Raw genomic sequence first — 15,143 nt, 5'->3', positions numbered from 1 at the left:
TAATGACAGGGTGGTCTTATATCAGTCCTCAAGAAACCTGCCCGCCACCCCATGCAGTTGGGTTTCCAACTTGGACTTTTTCATTGTTTTATTATTCTTCCGAATTATGATATAAGACCGAGGGGACCCTGTGTGGATGCATGGTATATTGCATGTAGGAGCTCCATCCGATGTCGTCCATGTGTGAGGCCGGACATCCTGCTGTCCTCTGAGTACACCTGTTACAGGTAGGCAACACTGGTTTTCCATCAGGTAGGATCCAGCACAGAAAAACCATATGGAGCCATATCATGAAAAGGTAATGGGGGAGAGATGCCATTGTGCATAAAAGCTTGTAGAGCCCCTTTGCGGGCTTTGCCCAGCTGTGCTATGCGCTTTTGTCAGTGCACACGTAGGATGTTGAAAAATTAAAGTGGTGCAAATAGAGCCAAAATAAGTTGCTGCGGCCTTGCTCTGCTGGTACTGCTGTCTGGGCTAACATCGCACGTTATTTTTTTCTCGTTTATTATCATGTCTGTCTGTCATTCTGAGCTAATCCTGTTCTCCGGTCTGGCCATCGAGCATGCCTAATGACCGTGGTGGGTTTTTCCTTTCCCGTAGCCGTCATCGACATCGTCCTCTCCCAGGCATGCGGGAAGATTTTTGTTGGAGATCCTCATCAGCAGATTTACAGCTTCCGAGGCGCGGTCAGTGCCCTTCACCAGGTGCAGCACACGCGGCTCTTTTATCTGACTCAGGTAAAGCACGGCGGCTCCTTTGCGTCTCTCTGCGCGGCGCTGCAGGTGAATGCGCAGGGGCTGCGTGCGCCGCGGAGTCTTGTACAGAGCAGCAACATGTAAAGTGCCAGAAGGTACTAAGCATTGCGCACCAAAATGTGTTTGGGATTTGAGTGGAGGAGCAGCCTAGTGGTTAAGAGCGGCAGGCTGTGAATCAGGGAGACCAAGGTTCAAATCCCACTGCTGCCCCTTGTGACCTTGGGCAAGTCACTTTACCCTCCGTTGCCTCAGGTGCAAACTTAGGTTGTGAGACAATCAGGGATAGGGAAATGCCTCCATTACCTAAATGTAACCTGCACCGAAGTGCCAAAAAGTGGAATACAAATCAAATAAATAAATCTAGTGTTGGCGGCACCAGAAACTGAAGCCCTCCATTTATTTGCCAAAGTAGTATGGCATGGGAAGCTACTGCTCAACATTTTTATAGCGCTGCATGTATACGCAGCACTGTCTGAAACCTGTGCCACAGAAACAATTGCAGAGAGTAATGTGCAGAGAGTGTATTGTATTTGATGTGATTTCCCCCCTTGGGAAGTCCTAGACAGTGCAAAAGAGCAGGGAAGTTTCCAGCTAGTAAAAGGTGATCTGTAGGTCAGGAGGTGGTTAATAATCTCTTGACAGACAGACTAGTTCAGCCCCTAGGGGCTGTGTTTTGAAAAGGAACTATAACCCTGCTCAGAACAAGGGCGAGGGTTCCCCCAGAGTCACCAGCTGGAACCCCCCCCCCCCCTCCAGCGGTTTCAAGGGGAAAAGAGAGTTTGGCGGAGGGTACTCCAAGCAGGGCCGGCGCATCCATTACTTAGGCGGTGACCTGGGGCGCCGAAAAGCAGCCATGTGGTGCCACGAGCGAAGCCTATCCCGCTCGCGGCAGAGAGCAACAGAGATTTGTGGCACCGCGAGCAGCTCCCAACGAGCTCGCACTCCTGAGAAGTGCACAGTCGGCAGCACGAATAAGGAAGGAGTGTGGGGGCTGGGGATAGCACAAGGCAGAAGGAACGCCAGGGCACCTGCTGATACCCTTGCACCAGCCCTGACTCCAACAGTGTCTCAGGAAGCCTGTGTGAAGCATCTGGAATTTGTATTTGAGTTAAAAAAAAATACTGGAAAGGAACTGTGAAGGGACCAGAACTGAAAACCCTGTGCCCGGTTGGATCCTGAAAAACAGGGTTGAAAGTCTCCCATTTCCTCCTGTAACAAGGGGAAGTGAGTAGCTTGCAGCCATCCGAGATCTGAAGTGATTGAGTACATTGAGTTCTGCTGGGTTTGAGAAGAGAATTTAAACAGTGTGGCCTGGAACAGGCTGGAGGGTGGTGCATATAGACTGTAACATAAGTTGTTCGAGGCTGTCTGGCAGGCTGAGAAAAGCCTTACTGGATCTTATGGCATCGCAGGGCAGTGCCAAAGTGGAGAGGCTCTTCAGCCACAAGAGAGAGGTTGTTTCCGAAGCAATGGACACGGTGGTTCAACCTTGGCTGACTAGGCTTCTGCTATACATGTTTCCCCTGTGACCTCTCGTAGGACGTGTTGTATCACATAGAATGTCTCCCAGGAAGTATAATTCTCGTGGCACCAGTGTGGCCACCACATCTGGTTTTTTTGTGGATCTGGTTCATCTTGCGATAGATGGTCCCATCCGGTTGGCTCATCTTTGAGGATTGCTGAGTCAGGAGTTCATTGGGCGGATCAGGTTTTTTTTTCTCACGGCTTGACTTTTTAGAGGTGGCGTTTGCATTTGAAAGGGTATTCAGAGCCAGTCGTTGCTACTTTACTTCAGGCTAGGAGGCCAGCCACTTCTCTTGCTTACATTTGAGTGTGGAAAGTTTATGAATCGTGGTGTATGGAGGAAGGTTTAGATCCTTGCGAGTGAACATTTGTCAGATCTTGGCCTTTTTGAAAAAGGGATTGGCATATAATTCTCTCCAAGCGCAAGTGGCAGCTTTAGGATGTCTTTAAGGTAAGCTGCATGGGAAGACCATTGACCTCCCATCCGGATATCATCTGTTTTCTGAAGGGAGCAAAACATTTGCGCCCACCGGTCGGGAGAATGTGCCCATCGTGGAATTTTAAGTGCTTGGAGTTCTGTGTGGATCTCCCTTTGAGCTGTTAAGAAGTGTCATCAAAGGATCTCATCTTGAAAGCCGTTTTATTGGTGGCAGTTTGGCCAGGCAAATTTGGGAGCTTCAAGCCTTGTCGTGTAGGAATCCTTTTTTGCGAATTTCGAATGACAGGGCATCATTAAGTATGGTGCCTTTTTACCGAAGGTGGTTTCCACTTTTCATCTTAGACGGTGGAGCTGCCTGCTTTTCCACACTTTTGACATCTGATACTCCGCATGCTAAGGAGCTGCATTTGTTGGATATTCGTTGGATTCTTTTGCATTAACTTAAGTTCACTGACTTTTTTTTTTTTTAAACTTTATCACTGACATTTTTTGACATTCAGATCATCTGTTGGTATTGTTCAGTAGAGCAAAAAAGGGAAGAAAGGCTTTCAAGGCCACGATTGCACGATGGTTAAAGGAAACAATATTTTTTGGCCTATCTTTTGTAAGGGTTGAACTGTTCTGGAGAGATTGCATGCTCATTATACCAGGGTGCAGACGGTCTCTTGGGCAGTGTGTCAGTTGGTATTATCGCAGGAGGCTTGTCAGGCAGCGACGTGATCTTCATTGCATACTTTCACCAAACATTATCGATTGGATGTTCGGGGTCTAGAGGAGGCTATTTTTGACGAAAGTATGTTCGAGTCCCCCTCGAACTGGTTTCTCCCTAAGCACACATCATTCCTCCTCTCACTCCCTTCTGTATTACCCTACCCCCTCCCTACCCCTTCTTCTCCCCCCCTCTCCTCACCCCTTCCCTTCACATTTGATATTTCATGTTATTCCCTATAATTGTACATTTTGTATATACCTGCAATCTTTGCCTACACTAATTTATTAATCTAATTTCATTCTTCTGTCACTTTTCCTCCTTTTTTCTCTCTTTACCCTCTTGTATTCATGTTATTTTAATTTTAGATTAATGCTTTATCTCCCCTACCTTTCCTTACTCTCTAATTATTTTGTTTCAATATGTTCTAATTGTATTATGTTAAACTTGTTCGATGTAAAGCGCCGCCACAGGCACTAGTTTCTTGTTCCGCTGTGAACCGATGTGATATCATTGATGAATGTCAGTATATAAAACCGTTAAATAAAATAAATAAATAAATAAATGTGGGTCTTTCAGATTCCCGCCTAGTGTAGGTGGGGGGGAGCTTGGGTACATCCTACTTGTCTGGTCTGATCTGGGGTATGAATAGGAAAGGAAATTTAGTTCTTACCTGCTGATTTTCGTTCCTGGACTGCTACAGATAAGCCCAGAAGCCCGCCCCTTTTTCAAAAGACCTCCTTGCTTCTGGTTGCTAATAATGCAGAATTTAAGAGATTTGTAGATACGTAAGTCATTTATGGTTGACAGGGGTTTTTTTGTTTTTCATTACTCTTTTGAGGTGAGGGCTTCAACTTGTTTTCTCTGCACGCCCTAGATGGGGAGTGACGTTGAGTTTGAGACCAAGGATATTAGCCTGGGTACAGATTAATACTGAGGGACTGCCGGTGGCCCTCTTGGTTACGTAGCAGTGCCTGAAACGTTTTTATTCTCTGTCGCCATCTGCTGGTAGGGATACAGAGCCCACTTTTCTGGACTGATCTGTGGTATTCCAGGAATGAAAATTAGCAGCTAAGAACCAATTTTCCTGTCTTTTAAAGCAGAAATTTACAGTAAAATAACTACTGCCAGTTCTCTCCCTCCCCATATTTCGCAAGGATAAAGTAAGCAGCTTCCTCACATCCACTCATATTTTCAATAAAGTAGTCTTGTCAGAAGTTCCTTTTTCAGCAGGAAGAACAAGGTTTTCTTCAGCTTCTCTCTGTCTGTCTTGCCTGCTGCGTTTCTCCTGGACTTTGGTTTTGGCAAACTGTGACATTTTTCCAACGTTCACTCTCTACGAGGACATAACTTGTGTGTGTGGAAAAGTCAGGAGCGTTGGTGTCTTCCCTGAACTGAGATGTTGCACGTTTCTCTGTTTTCCCAAGTAAAAATTAACCACCCAAAACTCCCATGGGGAAAAAAAGAGAAAATATGTATTTTTTGTTTAGGGAAGGTGTGGGGGATTAGCAGGCAGAAGAAGGACGGGGGAAATCAGGAGGCCTGGGTTCATAATCCTGCTTTGGCTTAGGACGCTCACTGTGACCCGGGGCAAGTCACTTCGGGGGCAATAATGAGAAGTTTTTTTACACAGATAAACTGACACAGCCTGACTAAAGCCCCCCATTCCTCCTCCATACAGGTAGCGCACATTACCCCGTGGCGTTTTGATTGTGCGGTTTCTGGCGCACACTTTGCGCCTGCTTCAGTGCAGATATGGAGAGTGTGGGCGCTCTGTACCCACGTTGCATGTACTGCCGGGATTTTGGAAAGGCTTCCCTGCAAGATAAAATATCACACCTTGTGGGGAAGCTGCTTATCGCTTTCTTTTTTTTTACGTATTGCCTCGCGTACTCGCCTACATTGGGATTTCCGGTACCTATGAGTAATTTTTTGGGCATTCTATAAATATGAGAAGAATGATAGTAAAAGTGTGTTCAGTTTTTTTCCATTTCTTTCATCTACAGAGTTTCAGGTTTGGTGCTGAGATAGCGTACGTAGGAGCCACTATACTGGACATCTGCAAGAACGTGAAGGACAAAACTTTGGTCGGTGTAAATAAAGAAGGTAAAATTTCAAAATATATATTAGGGGGGGGGGGGGGGGGTGGTTTTTCCTCCAAGCTTTTTAGTTAGGAAAAAAATTACAATTTTTTCTTTTTATGCTGTCCGTTGTATTTCTCCCCCCCCCCAGGCGGTATCCGGGATGTCGTCTCGGGGCAGGTCGCCCTCCTGTCCAGGACGAACGCCTGTGTGTTTGACGAAGCGGTGAAAGTTACGGAAGGGGACCGGCCGGCACGCATACATTTAATTGGGGTACGGCAGTAAGCAGCCAGTTTCCCGTTCTTTTGACCGGACAGTAAGTCCATGAGCTCCGTTGCTCTCGCCTCCCTTGACGCTCTGGTAACGGAGGGGGGGGGGGGGCATAACTGGGCTTGGTTTCAGAGTAGAACAGGTGGGTGGCCCTTTCCTGTCCGGCTTGTGCATAACAGGTCATGGACGTTTTCGCTTCTAACTGTTGAGCCAGCGACATGAGGGACAATTTTAAGTAAAGCCGGATGTCTCTGTATCTTAAAAAAAAAAACTGCACTTCAGTTTTTTGGGACGGTGCTGGGCTTTTACTTTCTCTGCCTGCTCCCAGCTGGTGGGACACCTTTGTTTCCATTTTGCAGATTTTAAGCAGCTCTTAAACCTCCTTCCTTCCTCCTTAGAAATGCTTTTCAGAAACAACTGCTTTCCTTTTCTAGCACTCCTGGCCCTGGACTTGACCCAGCTCGTCGTCCCATCAAACATTTTTGTCGTGCCTGAAAACTTTGTGCGCTCGGTTTGTTCTATGCTCCTGTTCATACGCCAGATCAGTCTGACTCTTGGGTTTTGCCTCCCTACCAGCAGATGGAAACAGAGAAGAAAAGCTTTACTGGCACTGCTATGTAACTTAGCGTGCCGTCTGCAGTCCCTTAGTATGTCTCAGTCTTCAGCAGATGGTAGAGGTTTAAAATCTACAGTTTGGAGTTAAAAAAAACAAAACAAGGAAGATGGATTTCTTTCAGGAGCATCCTGTTAGGGAGGGGGGTAGGAACTCTACCAGTTGTACGGCCATTATCACGGAGCGTAAGGTTTCCATGCGGAATTGACTCACTCGTAGGTGACGCTTGCACTCTTGAGGTCCAGGATGGGGCGAAAGGAACCTTCCTTTTTGGGTACAATGAAATAGATGGTATAACGCCCCATATTTTCCTGGGGCATAGGTACTGGGATTACAGCCTTCATCCTGAGGAGCCTTAAAAGAGAAATCTCCACTGCCTGCTTTTTGTGCTGGGAGTGGCAAGGAGACGTCATGAATACGTCCTGAGGAGTGCTGCGAAATTCCAGCGCATATCCTTCTCGGTGGTGGGAAAAGTAATGGAGTCACTGCTGAAAGAGAGAATAGTGAACTATCTACAGTCGGGAGAATTGATGGACCAGAGGCAACATGGATTCACCAGGGGAAGATCCTGTCAGACAAATCTGATTGACTTTTTTGACTGGGTAACCAAGGAATTGGATCGAGGAAGAGCGCTCGATATCTTATACTTGGATTTCAGCAAAGCTTTTGACACGGTTCCGCACAGGAGACTGGTGAATAAAACAAGAAGCTTGGGAGTGAGTGCCGAGGTGGTGACCTGGATTGCAAATTGGTTGACGGACAGAAGACAATGTGTGATGGTAAATGGAACCTTCTCTGAAGAGAGAGCGGTTTTAAGTGGTGTACCGCAAGGATCGGTGTTGGGACCGGTCCTGTTCAATATCTTTGTGAGCGACATTGCGGACGGGATAGAAGGCAAGGTTTGTCTTTTCGCGGATGACACTAAGATCTGCAACAGAGTGGACACGCCGGAAGGAGTGGAGAGAATGAGACGGGATCTAAGGAAACTGGAAGAGTGGTCGAAGATATGGCAGCTGAGATTCAATGCCAAGAAGTGCAAAGTCATGCATATGGGGAGTGGAAACCCGAATGAACTGTATTCGATGGGGGGGGGAAAGGCTGATGTGCACGGAGCAGGAGAGGGACCTTGGAGTGATAGTGTCTAATGATATGAAGTCTGCGAAACAATGCGACAAGGCTATAGCAAAAGCCAGAAGAATGCTGGGCTGCATAGAGAGAGGAATATCGAGTAAGAAAAGGGAAGTGATTATTCCCTTGTACAGGTCCTTGGTGAGGCCTCACCTGGAGTACTGTGTTCAGTTCTGGAGACCGTATCTACAAAAAGACAAAGACAAGATGGAAGCGGTACAGAGAAGGGCGACCAGGAAGGTGGAGGATCTTCATCGGATGACGTACGAGGAGAGATTGAAGAATCTAAATATGTACACCCTGGAGGAAAGGAGGAGCAGAGGCGATATGATACAGACTTTCAGATACTTGAAAGGTTTTAATGATCCAAAGACAACGACAAACCTTTTCCATAGGAAAAAAATCAGCAGAACCAGGGGTCACGATTTGAAGCTTCAGGGAGGAAGATTCAGAACCAATGTCAGGAAGTATTTCTTCACGGAGAGGGTGGTGGATGCCTGGAATGCCCTTCCGGAGGATGTGGTGAAGACCAGAACTGTGAAGGACTTCAAAGGGGCGTGGGATAAACACTGTGGATCCATAAAGTCAAGAGGCCGCCAATGAAGAGTGGATGACTCGCCAGAATGATGGCTACTGCCTGGAGACAATACCCTTATTCAATAAACGTACACATGCTTACTGTGACTCCAACATCGTTCTAGCTTCAACAGCAAGAGGAAATGTGGAATAAAGGATTTGCACTCACAAAGAGGGGAGTAGCTGGCTTGTTACGGCGGTTACTACCCCAAACCAAATAAGCCTGATACTTCAATTTCTATGCATATACAGCATAGTTCTCTGCTTCAACGGCAGGGGAGAAGAAAAAAGGGTTTGCACTCACAAAGCGGGGAGTAGCTGGCTTGTTACGGCGGTTACTACCCCAAACCAAATGTGCCTGATACTTCACTTTCGATGCATATCCAGCATGGCTCTCTGCTTCTACAGCATGGGAGAAGAATAAACTGATACTTCAAGCATATCCAGCATAGCTCCCTGCTTCAACGGCAGGGGAGAAGTAAAACAACCAATAAGGGCTGTATAACATAGTCTGGGTAAAACAAATAAGCATGGGTGTAGCTTGCTTATTGCGGCGGTTACTACCCCTACTACCCCTAACTAATCAAGCTAGATATTTCACTTGGATGCAGCTCCATCACTGCTCTCTGCATTAATGGTGGGGGTGGAAGGGGAAATAGAACCAAGAGCTAAGAGAAACAGATAAGTATGAGAGAAAAAAATGTGTGAAGCTTGCTGGGCAGACTGGATGGGCCGTTTGGTCTTCTTCTGCCGTCATTTCTATGTAAACCGGATTGATTTGTAGTTCCTACAAGAACTTCATTCTATAAAAATTAAAAATAAATAAATAAATAAATGTTTCTATGTTTCTATGTATGTCTTCCAGTACACACTTGTCCGAAGTGATCTTGACCCACCTTTGGTAAAAGAGAGACAGTCGACCCCCCCCCATCTCCTCATTCCAAAGATGGGTCGGTAAAATTTAATTGGGGAGGTTCAGGACGATCCTCAACCAGACTGTCGACTATGAAAGGACTGAGTTCTTCCAAAGGGCAGAAACCTCTGAAATGTCGAGTTTCTGTAGGGGCAGAAACATTGAGAGCCCCTGGACCAGCCCCTCATTGGCGAGGGTCGCTGCAACTGCTTCCTCTTATCTTCCGCTAGCCGGGGCACTGGAGATTCGCCCCATTTACTGGCCAGTTTTTCCAATTCGTTTCCAAATAGAAGTGATCCTTTAAAGGGCTTCTTTGTAAGGTTGGCCTTGGAGGTTGCGTTGGCTGCCGCAGCCATAGCTGTCTTCTGGCCGCTACCACTGAGGCCCCTCCTCTGGCTGAAGTACGGACTGAAACCGAGCCAGTGTCTGCTAAAAAGATGGCGGCGAGTTCCATAGCCACTCTGGGGCTCACCCCCAGTCATCCATCTCCTGAGAGAGAAGTAGGCACGAACGCGGTACCAGAGCACAACAAGAAGCAATCTGTAAGGTCATTGCTACCGCATCAAAGGCTTGTTTAAGGATAGACTACAACTATCTATCATGCGCATCCTTTAAGGCAGCTCCTCCTTCCACTGGGTTAGAGACAGCACCGAACACAAACGTTCTCTCACTGCTGCGTCCAGCAGGATCCAGGGGGTACAGAGCTTCTAACACCCGGCCCGCTTTAAAACTTGCTTCTGGGGCAATCCCGTTCCAGGTCAGGGAACTCCTGGATGGCTTCCAGTACTGGGAAGTAGCAAGAGGGCTTTGCACAAGGAAATCAGAAGGGGATTCTTCCTTGGTTTCGTCATTGGGGGCCAGCTGGGGTTCTGTCCGGACAGGGGCAAGTAGACTGCGCCTGCCCAAAGGCCTGTAGTCCTTGGAAAAAGTCTACCCAAGAAAAGGCCGCCGGGACCATGCCTAGCCCAGGGGGGAACTGGGGGTGGGCCCAGCCAAGGGATAACTCAGATCCTGAGTACTTCCTGTTAAGGCTGCTAATCCATCATCTGAATGGGAGGAGCTGGGCTCAGCAAAGTTCGGGGAGGCCAGATCCCCCTTGGGCTGCCTCACAGTGCTGTCACAAATTGCACTCCAAGTCGGGCTGAGAAGCCCTAATATGACGAGCAGCGCAGAGAGCAAGGCGCTTTTGTTTCTTGGCTGCCAGTGCCATTGTCGGCAGTAACTGTGCATTCGATCGGCTCGCGCTTAAAAATTTATGCGCACAAATTTTGAGCACCTAGGCGAGGCGAGGACACAACACGCGGGCCTGGCTTTTCCTGAATCCTGTGCTTGCTTTATTGTGCGCGTAAGTATGCGCACGACGTTGTGCGCATGTGCAGAGCAGACGCGCAGTGCGTGTACAAACATCCTATGGCGGGCAATACGAGATGCACAGACACACGTGCAAGATGGCACCACCGCGGCCTACCACAAGGTGTGCCGACCAAGCTTAAAGCAGGGCCTAGCGCACCGGGGGGCTTGTAAGCCCACTTCCCTCTGCCCCCACGGTATCAGGAACGATGTTGGTACGGCTCACCGAGCAAGGAGACTGGAGGGAGGCAGTCTTACAGAAACCCCTCTTCTCTGAAAGTAAATCTTTTTTTTTTTTTTTTTTTTAACTTATCTGGGCTCTGTGCTTACTGGCTGAGTACAGAAACGGTCTCTGACTGCTGGGGGAGAGGGCTTTGGCCGTCACCGTCGCACTTTTGTTTCTTGTACCCGCTTCCGTTCAGCTGCTTCATCAGCAAAGTCTACGCCGGGAATTGGCTACCAGACCAAGGCACACCTCTGAGGGATCTCAGAAATCACCTCAGGAATTCTCAACTGGGGAAGGGACCTTTCCCTGTACGTACCCGGATCAGTCCAGACTCCTGGGTTTTTCCTCCCCTCCAGCAGATGGAGACAGAAGTTTTAACGGACTCCGTCCTATACCCCTGAGGTGCCACCTAGAGTCTGTTAGTATTTCTCTGTCTCCAGCATATGGTGGGGGTGCGTGCAATCCCTTGAGCCTGACTTAATTAAGATTGGTTAGGCAGTGTAGTTCTGTTTTTTTGGTACAATACTTATTTCTGTGTAAGATATTGGATTAAAAAAAAAAAAAAAGTTGGATTGATCTTTTTAAGCCTCCCAGGGGGTTGTCAGGTCCTGGTGGGATCATCTTCCATGGTAGCAGAGGCGGAGGAGCAGACGGTTGAGGACCCGGTAACCTGCCCTGGCTGGCATCTGAGGGTAATACCGGGGGGCCCGGATCACTCACCCTCAGGGGGGAGACAAAGATTCTAATTTAAAAAAAAAAAAAAAAAAAGGACCAACAAAGCTGACAAAATTGCCTGAGGTAAATTTTTACTTTTACTTATTCTCCTGGCTCAGCATCCTCTTTGTTCCTCCTCGCGATTATCTCTTCAGCCTTCAGCCTGCTCAGCCGTTCCTGTTTCGGAGCTCCCGGGTTATTTTTGGCCGTTTCGTCATCCTACGTGGTGTGGCCTGCAGCAGCGTGCGCTCGCAGCACTCTAGAGCCGGTTTGTGTTCCAACTGCCTCCCCAGGGGGGGAGGGCGGCGGCCGATTCATCCAGCGATGGCGTTTCTAGAGGTCACAGTGAGAGGCTTGTCAGTCGCCGGCAGTCCTCTGACCCGTTCCTGCTTAGCGCAGGAATGGAAGCCCTATTACAGACATTCAGGGAGCAGGAGCAGACAGCTTTAAGGAAAGGAAATTTTCCACCGCTTTCCCCACAGCCTGCGCCCTCCGGGGGAGGGGGGGGGGCAACTTGCAGGCAGATCGTGAGCATTCATCGGAGGAGTTACCCAGATGGTCTTCAGGCAGTTCCTCCGAATGTATTTTAAGGTTCCACAAGGCCTTTAAGGCCTGGAAGGTTGCTAAGAAGCATGGCAGCAAAGTCTCTTGATTTTCTCTCATAAGCGCTCCAAGTCCTCACGGGGGACAGAGTCAACGAAATCCAAGCGGCCTCTTCAAGTGTGGTGTGCCCAGGGGACACTTCATCCTCAGACCAGGCAGATGCGGAGGAGACTCATCCGCAGGATCCTACAGGTCCGGATTCGGATCAGGAGGGTCAACTGCAGTCTCCCAAACAGACAGGCACACCGATGGTCGAGGGGGATGATCCGATGGTAATGCGCTTGTTCCGAAAGAATGAATTGGGCCCTCTCATCCTGGCTTTTTTGGAAGAGTTGGGGATTGATATACCTCAAGAAGATTCGCAGATGTGAGCTGTGGACCTGGTCATGGTCTGACTTAGGGGTCCAGCTCGTTCTTTTCCTTTCCATTTGTCAGTTACAGACCTCTTGTTCCGGGAATGGGACACTCGGACTTGGGCTTGAAGGTCAGTCGGGCCATGGACAAATTGTATCCGTTACCAGAGGACGCTTTGGACATCCTCAAGGTGCCAAAAGTGGATGCAGTGGTTTCAGCTGTCACAAAAAAGACCACCATCCCAGTAACGGGAGCCATGGCCCTTAAGGATTTACAAGATTGCAAATTAGAGCTGCAGCTTAAGAAGATTTTTTAAGTCTTGGCTCTCGGAGTCCGGGCTGCTATGTGCAGCAGTTTCGCACTGATGGCCAGCCTCTGCTGGGTGCAACACCTACAATCGTGGCATCCCTTTCTGACGCAGAAGCGGTTCAGGCTGGTCGCCTGGAGACTGCGGTAGCTTACAGTGCAGATGCTTTCTATGACTTGCTGCATACTTCGGGCAGAACCATGGTTTCGGCTGACTCCGCCCGCAGGCTCCTCTGGCTTAGGAATTGGTCTACGGATGTTTCTTCAAAAACTCAGCTGGGCTCCTTGCCCTCAAGGGAAGACTGCTTTTAGCCAGCAATTGGAAGACTTGATTAAATCTCTGGGAGAGAATAAAGTCCCTAAGTTGCCGGAGGACAAGCCCAGGGCCATGGGATCTTTCCCCCAGCGGTCAAGATTCTGGGGGAATCGCCGTTTCCGCTCTTCATGGTCATCAGGATCTTCTTCTCGCCAGGGTCACAACCGTCAACATTCTTGGAACCAGTCCTTTCGAGGCAGACGGCTCCCAGAGATGGCGGAACCCCTCAGACTCATGGAAACATCAAGTCTGCGCAATGAAGCGAGGCTGGTTCACTCCTCCATTCCAAGAATAGGAGGAAGGCTATCTCTTTTTCTAGAGGCGTGGACCAACTTGACCTCGGATCAGTGGGTCCTAAATGTAATAGAACACTGTTACGCCTTAGATTTTGCTCGGCCACTCCGGAAGCACTATCTGGTTTCCCCGTGCTCTTACCACCAAAAGCATCAGGCAGTGCGGGACACCATACGGCGCTTGCTGGATCTAGGGGCAATAGTTCCAGAACCCGCAGGAGAACTCGGGCGCAGACGCTTTTCCATCTACTTCTTGGTACCCAAGAAGGAAGGGAACCTTCCATCCCATCCTCGACTTGAAGAGAGTCAATCGAAATCTAAAAGTGCCCCGATTTTGCATGGAAACTCTTCACTCTGTGGTATCCTCTGTTCACAAAAGAGAATTCCTGGCGTCTCTAGACCTGACAGAAGTATACTTGCACATACCCATCCACCCGAATCATCAGAAATATCTGCGGTTTGCAATCCTTGGCCATAATTTCCAATTCTGTGCATTCCCGTTTGGCGACAGCGCTCAGAGTGTTCACTAAGAACATAAGAAAATGCCATACTGGGTCAGACCAAGGGTCCATCAAGCCCAGCATCCTGTTTCCAACAGTGGCCAATCCAGGCCATAAGAACATGGCAAGTACCCAAAAACTAAGTCTATTCCATGTAACCATTGCTAATGGTAGCAGCGGCCCTGTGAAAAGAGGGGATCCTCATACACCCATACCTGGATGATTGGCTGATTCGAGCGAAGTCGGAAGATCTTTGCCGAAAGGCATTTGAGGGTGCTGCAGCTGCTCAGCTTGTTGGGTTATCAATCCAGACAAGAGCTAGCTAGGTCCTTCCCAGTCCTTGGAATTTCTGGGTGCTCGGTTCGACACGCTCCTGGGGAAAGTCTTTCTTATTGAGGAGAGAATAGCCAAGTTTCTATCTCAGGTGGAGTCTTTGCGGTCCATACCTTGTCCAAGAGCCTGGGATTATTTGCAGGTCCTGGGTTCGATAGCCTCCACGCTCAATCTGGTACCTTGGGCCTTTGCGTATATGCATCCTCTTCAGTCTGTCTTACTCTATAGATGGAATCCGCTCTCCGAACAATTTCATCTTCGCCTACCCCTGACTGATTTGGCGAGCTCCAGTCTGCTGTGGTGTCTATGCCCGGAAAATTTGCATCGAGGAGCGGATTTGGAAATTCCCTCTTGGATAGTGGTAACCACCGATGCCAGCTTCTCAGGTTGGGGAGCAGTCTGTCGAGGGAGAGCGGTACAAGGTCAATGGACAAGGACGGAGTCGTCCTGGTCGATCAATCAGTTGGAAACCAAGGCAGTCCGGTTGGCTCTGCAAGACCTCCTTCCTTTAATGGAGGGCCGATCAGTCAGAATCCTCTCCAGCAATGCGACAACGGTGGCCTTACATCATTCAGAAGGGCGGAACCAAGAGTCGTCATGTGGCGACAGAAGCTCAGCTTTTAATCAACTGGGTGGAGCAACACTTGTACAGGATAGCGGCCTCTCACATCACCGGGGTGGACAATGTGCAGGCCGATTTCCTCAGCTGCAAACAGTTGGACCTGGGAGAGTGGGAGCTCTCAGAGAAGGCCTTTCATCTTCTCTGCAACCGCTGGACCAGGCCTTCCATGGACCTGATGGCGACGTATCGCAATGCCAAGGCACCTCTATTTTTCAGCCGATGGGAACCAGGAGCAGAAGGGGTGGATGCTCTGGTCCTTCCCTGGCCAAAGGACATTCTACTGTATGTGTTTCCGCCGTGCCCATTAGTAGGTAAAGTTCTGCGCCGCATTGAAACTCATCCGAGCGACGTGATCCTCGTGGCGCCAGAGTGGCCGAGGTGCCCATGGTTTGCAAATCTTCTAAATCTAGCGGTCAACAGTCCGCTGAGGTTTCAGCCCTCCCCAAATCTCCTGCACCAAGGACCAGTTTGTTTCAGAGAGGTAAATCGCTTTTGTCTAGTGGCATGGCTTTTGAGAG

General features: G+C 48.8%; 1 protein-coding gene across 4 annotated transcripts in view; it reads left to right on the top strand.

Annotated features, from left to right (window-relative positions):
• The window catches only part of FBH1 (F-box DNA helicase 1), a 79,191-nt gene that overhangs the window by 39,565 nt on the left and 24,483 nt on the right, over nt 1-15,143 (top strand). For 3 of the 4 annotated variants that reach the window (XM_029615502.1, XM_029615503.1, XM_029615505.1), the window contains exons 13-15: nt 601-737; nt 5,434-5,533; nt 5,660-5,781. In XM_029615502.1, coding sequence (XP_029471362.1) covers nt 601-737; nt 5,434-5,533; nt 5,660-5,781 — 359 coding nt within the window. The remainder of the gene's footprint in view (nt 1-600; nt 738-5,433; nt 5,534-5,659; nt 5,782-15,143) is intronic. The other variant, XM_029615504.1, reaches the window with a different exon arrangement.

The sequence above is a fragment of the Rhinatrema bivittatum genome, chromosome 9 (genome assembly GCF_901001135.1).
Source record: "Rhinatrema bivittatum chromosome 9, aRhiBiv1.1, whole genome shotgun sequence".
Classification (NCBI taxonomy): Eukaryota; Metazoa; Chordata; class Amphibia; order Gymnophiona; family Rhinatrematidae; genus Rhinatrema; species Rhinatrema bivittatum.
Note: the sequence above shows the minus strand (reverse complement) of the source record. Positions and strands in the feature narration are given on the sequence as shown.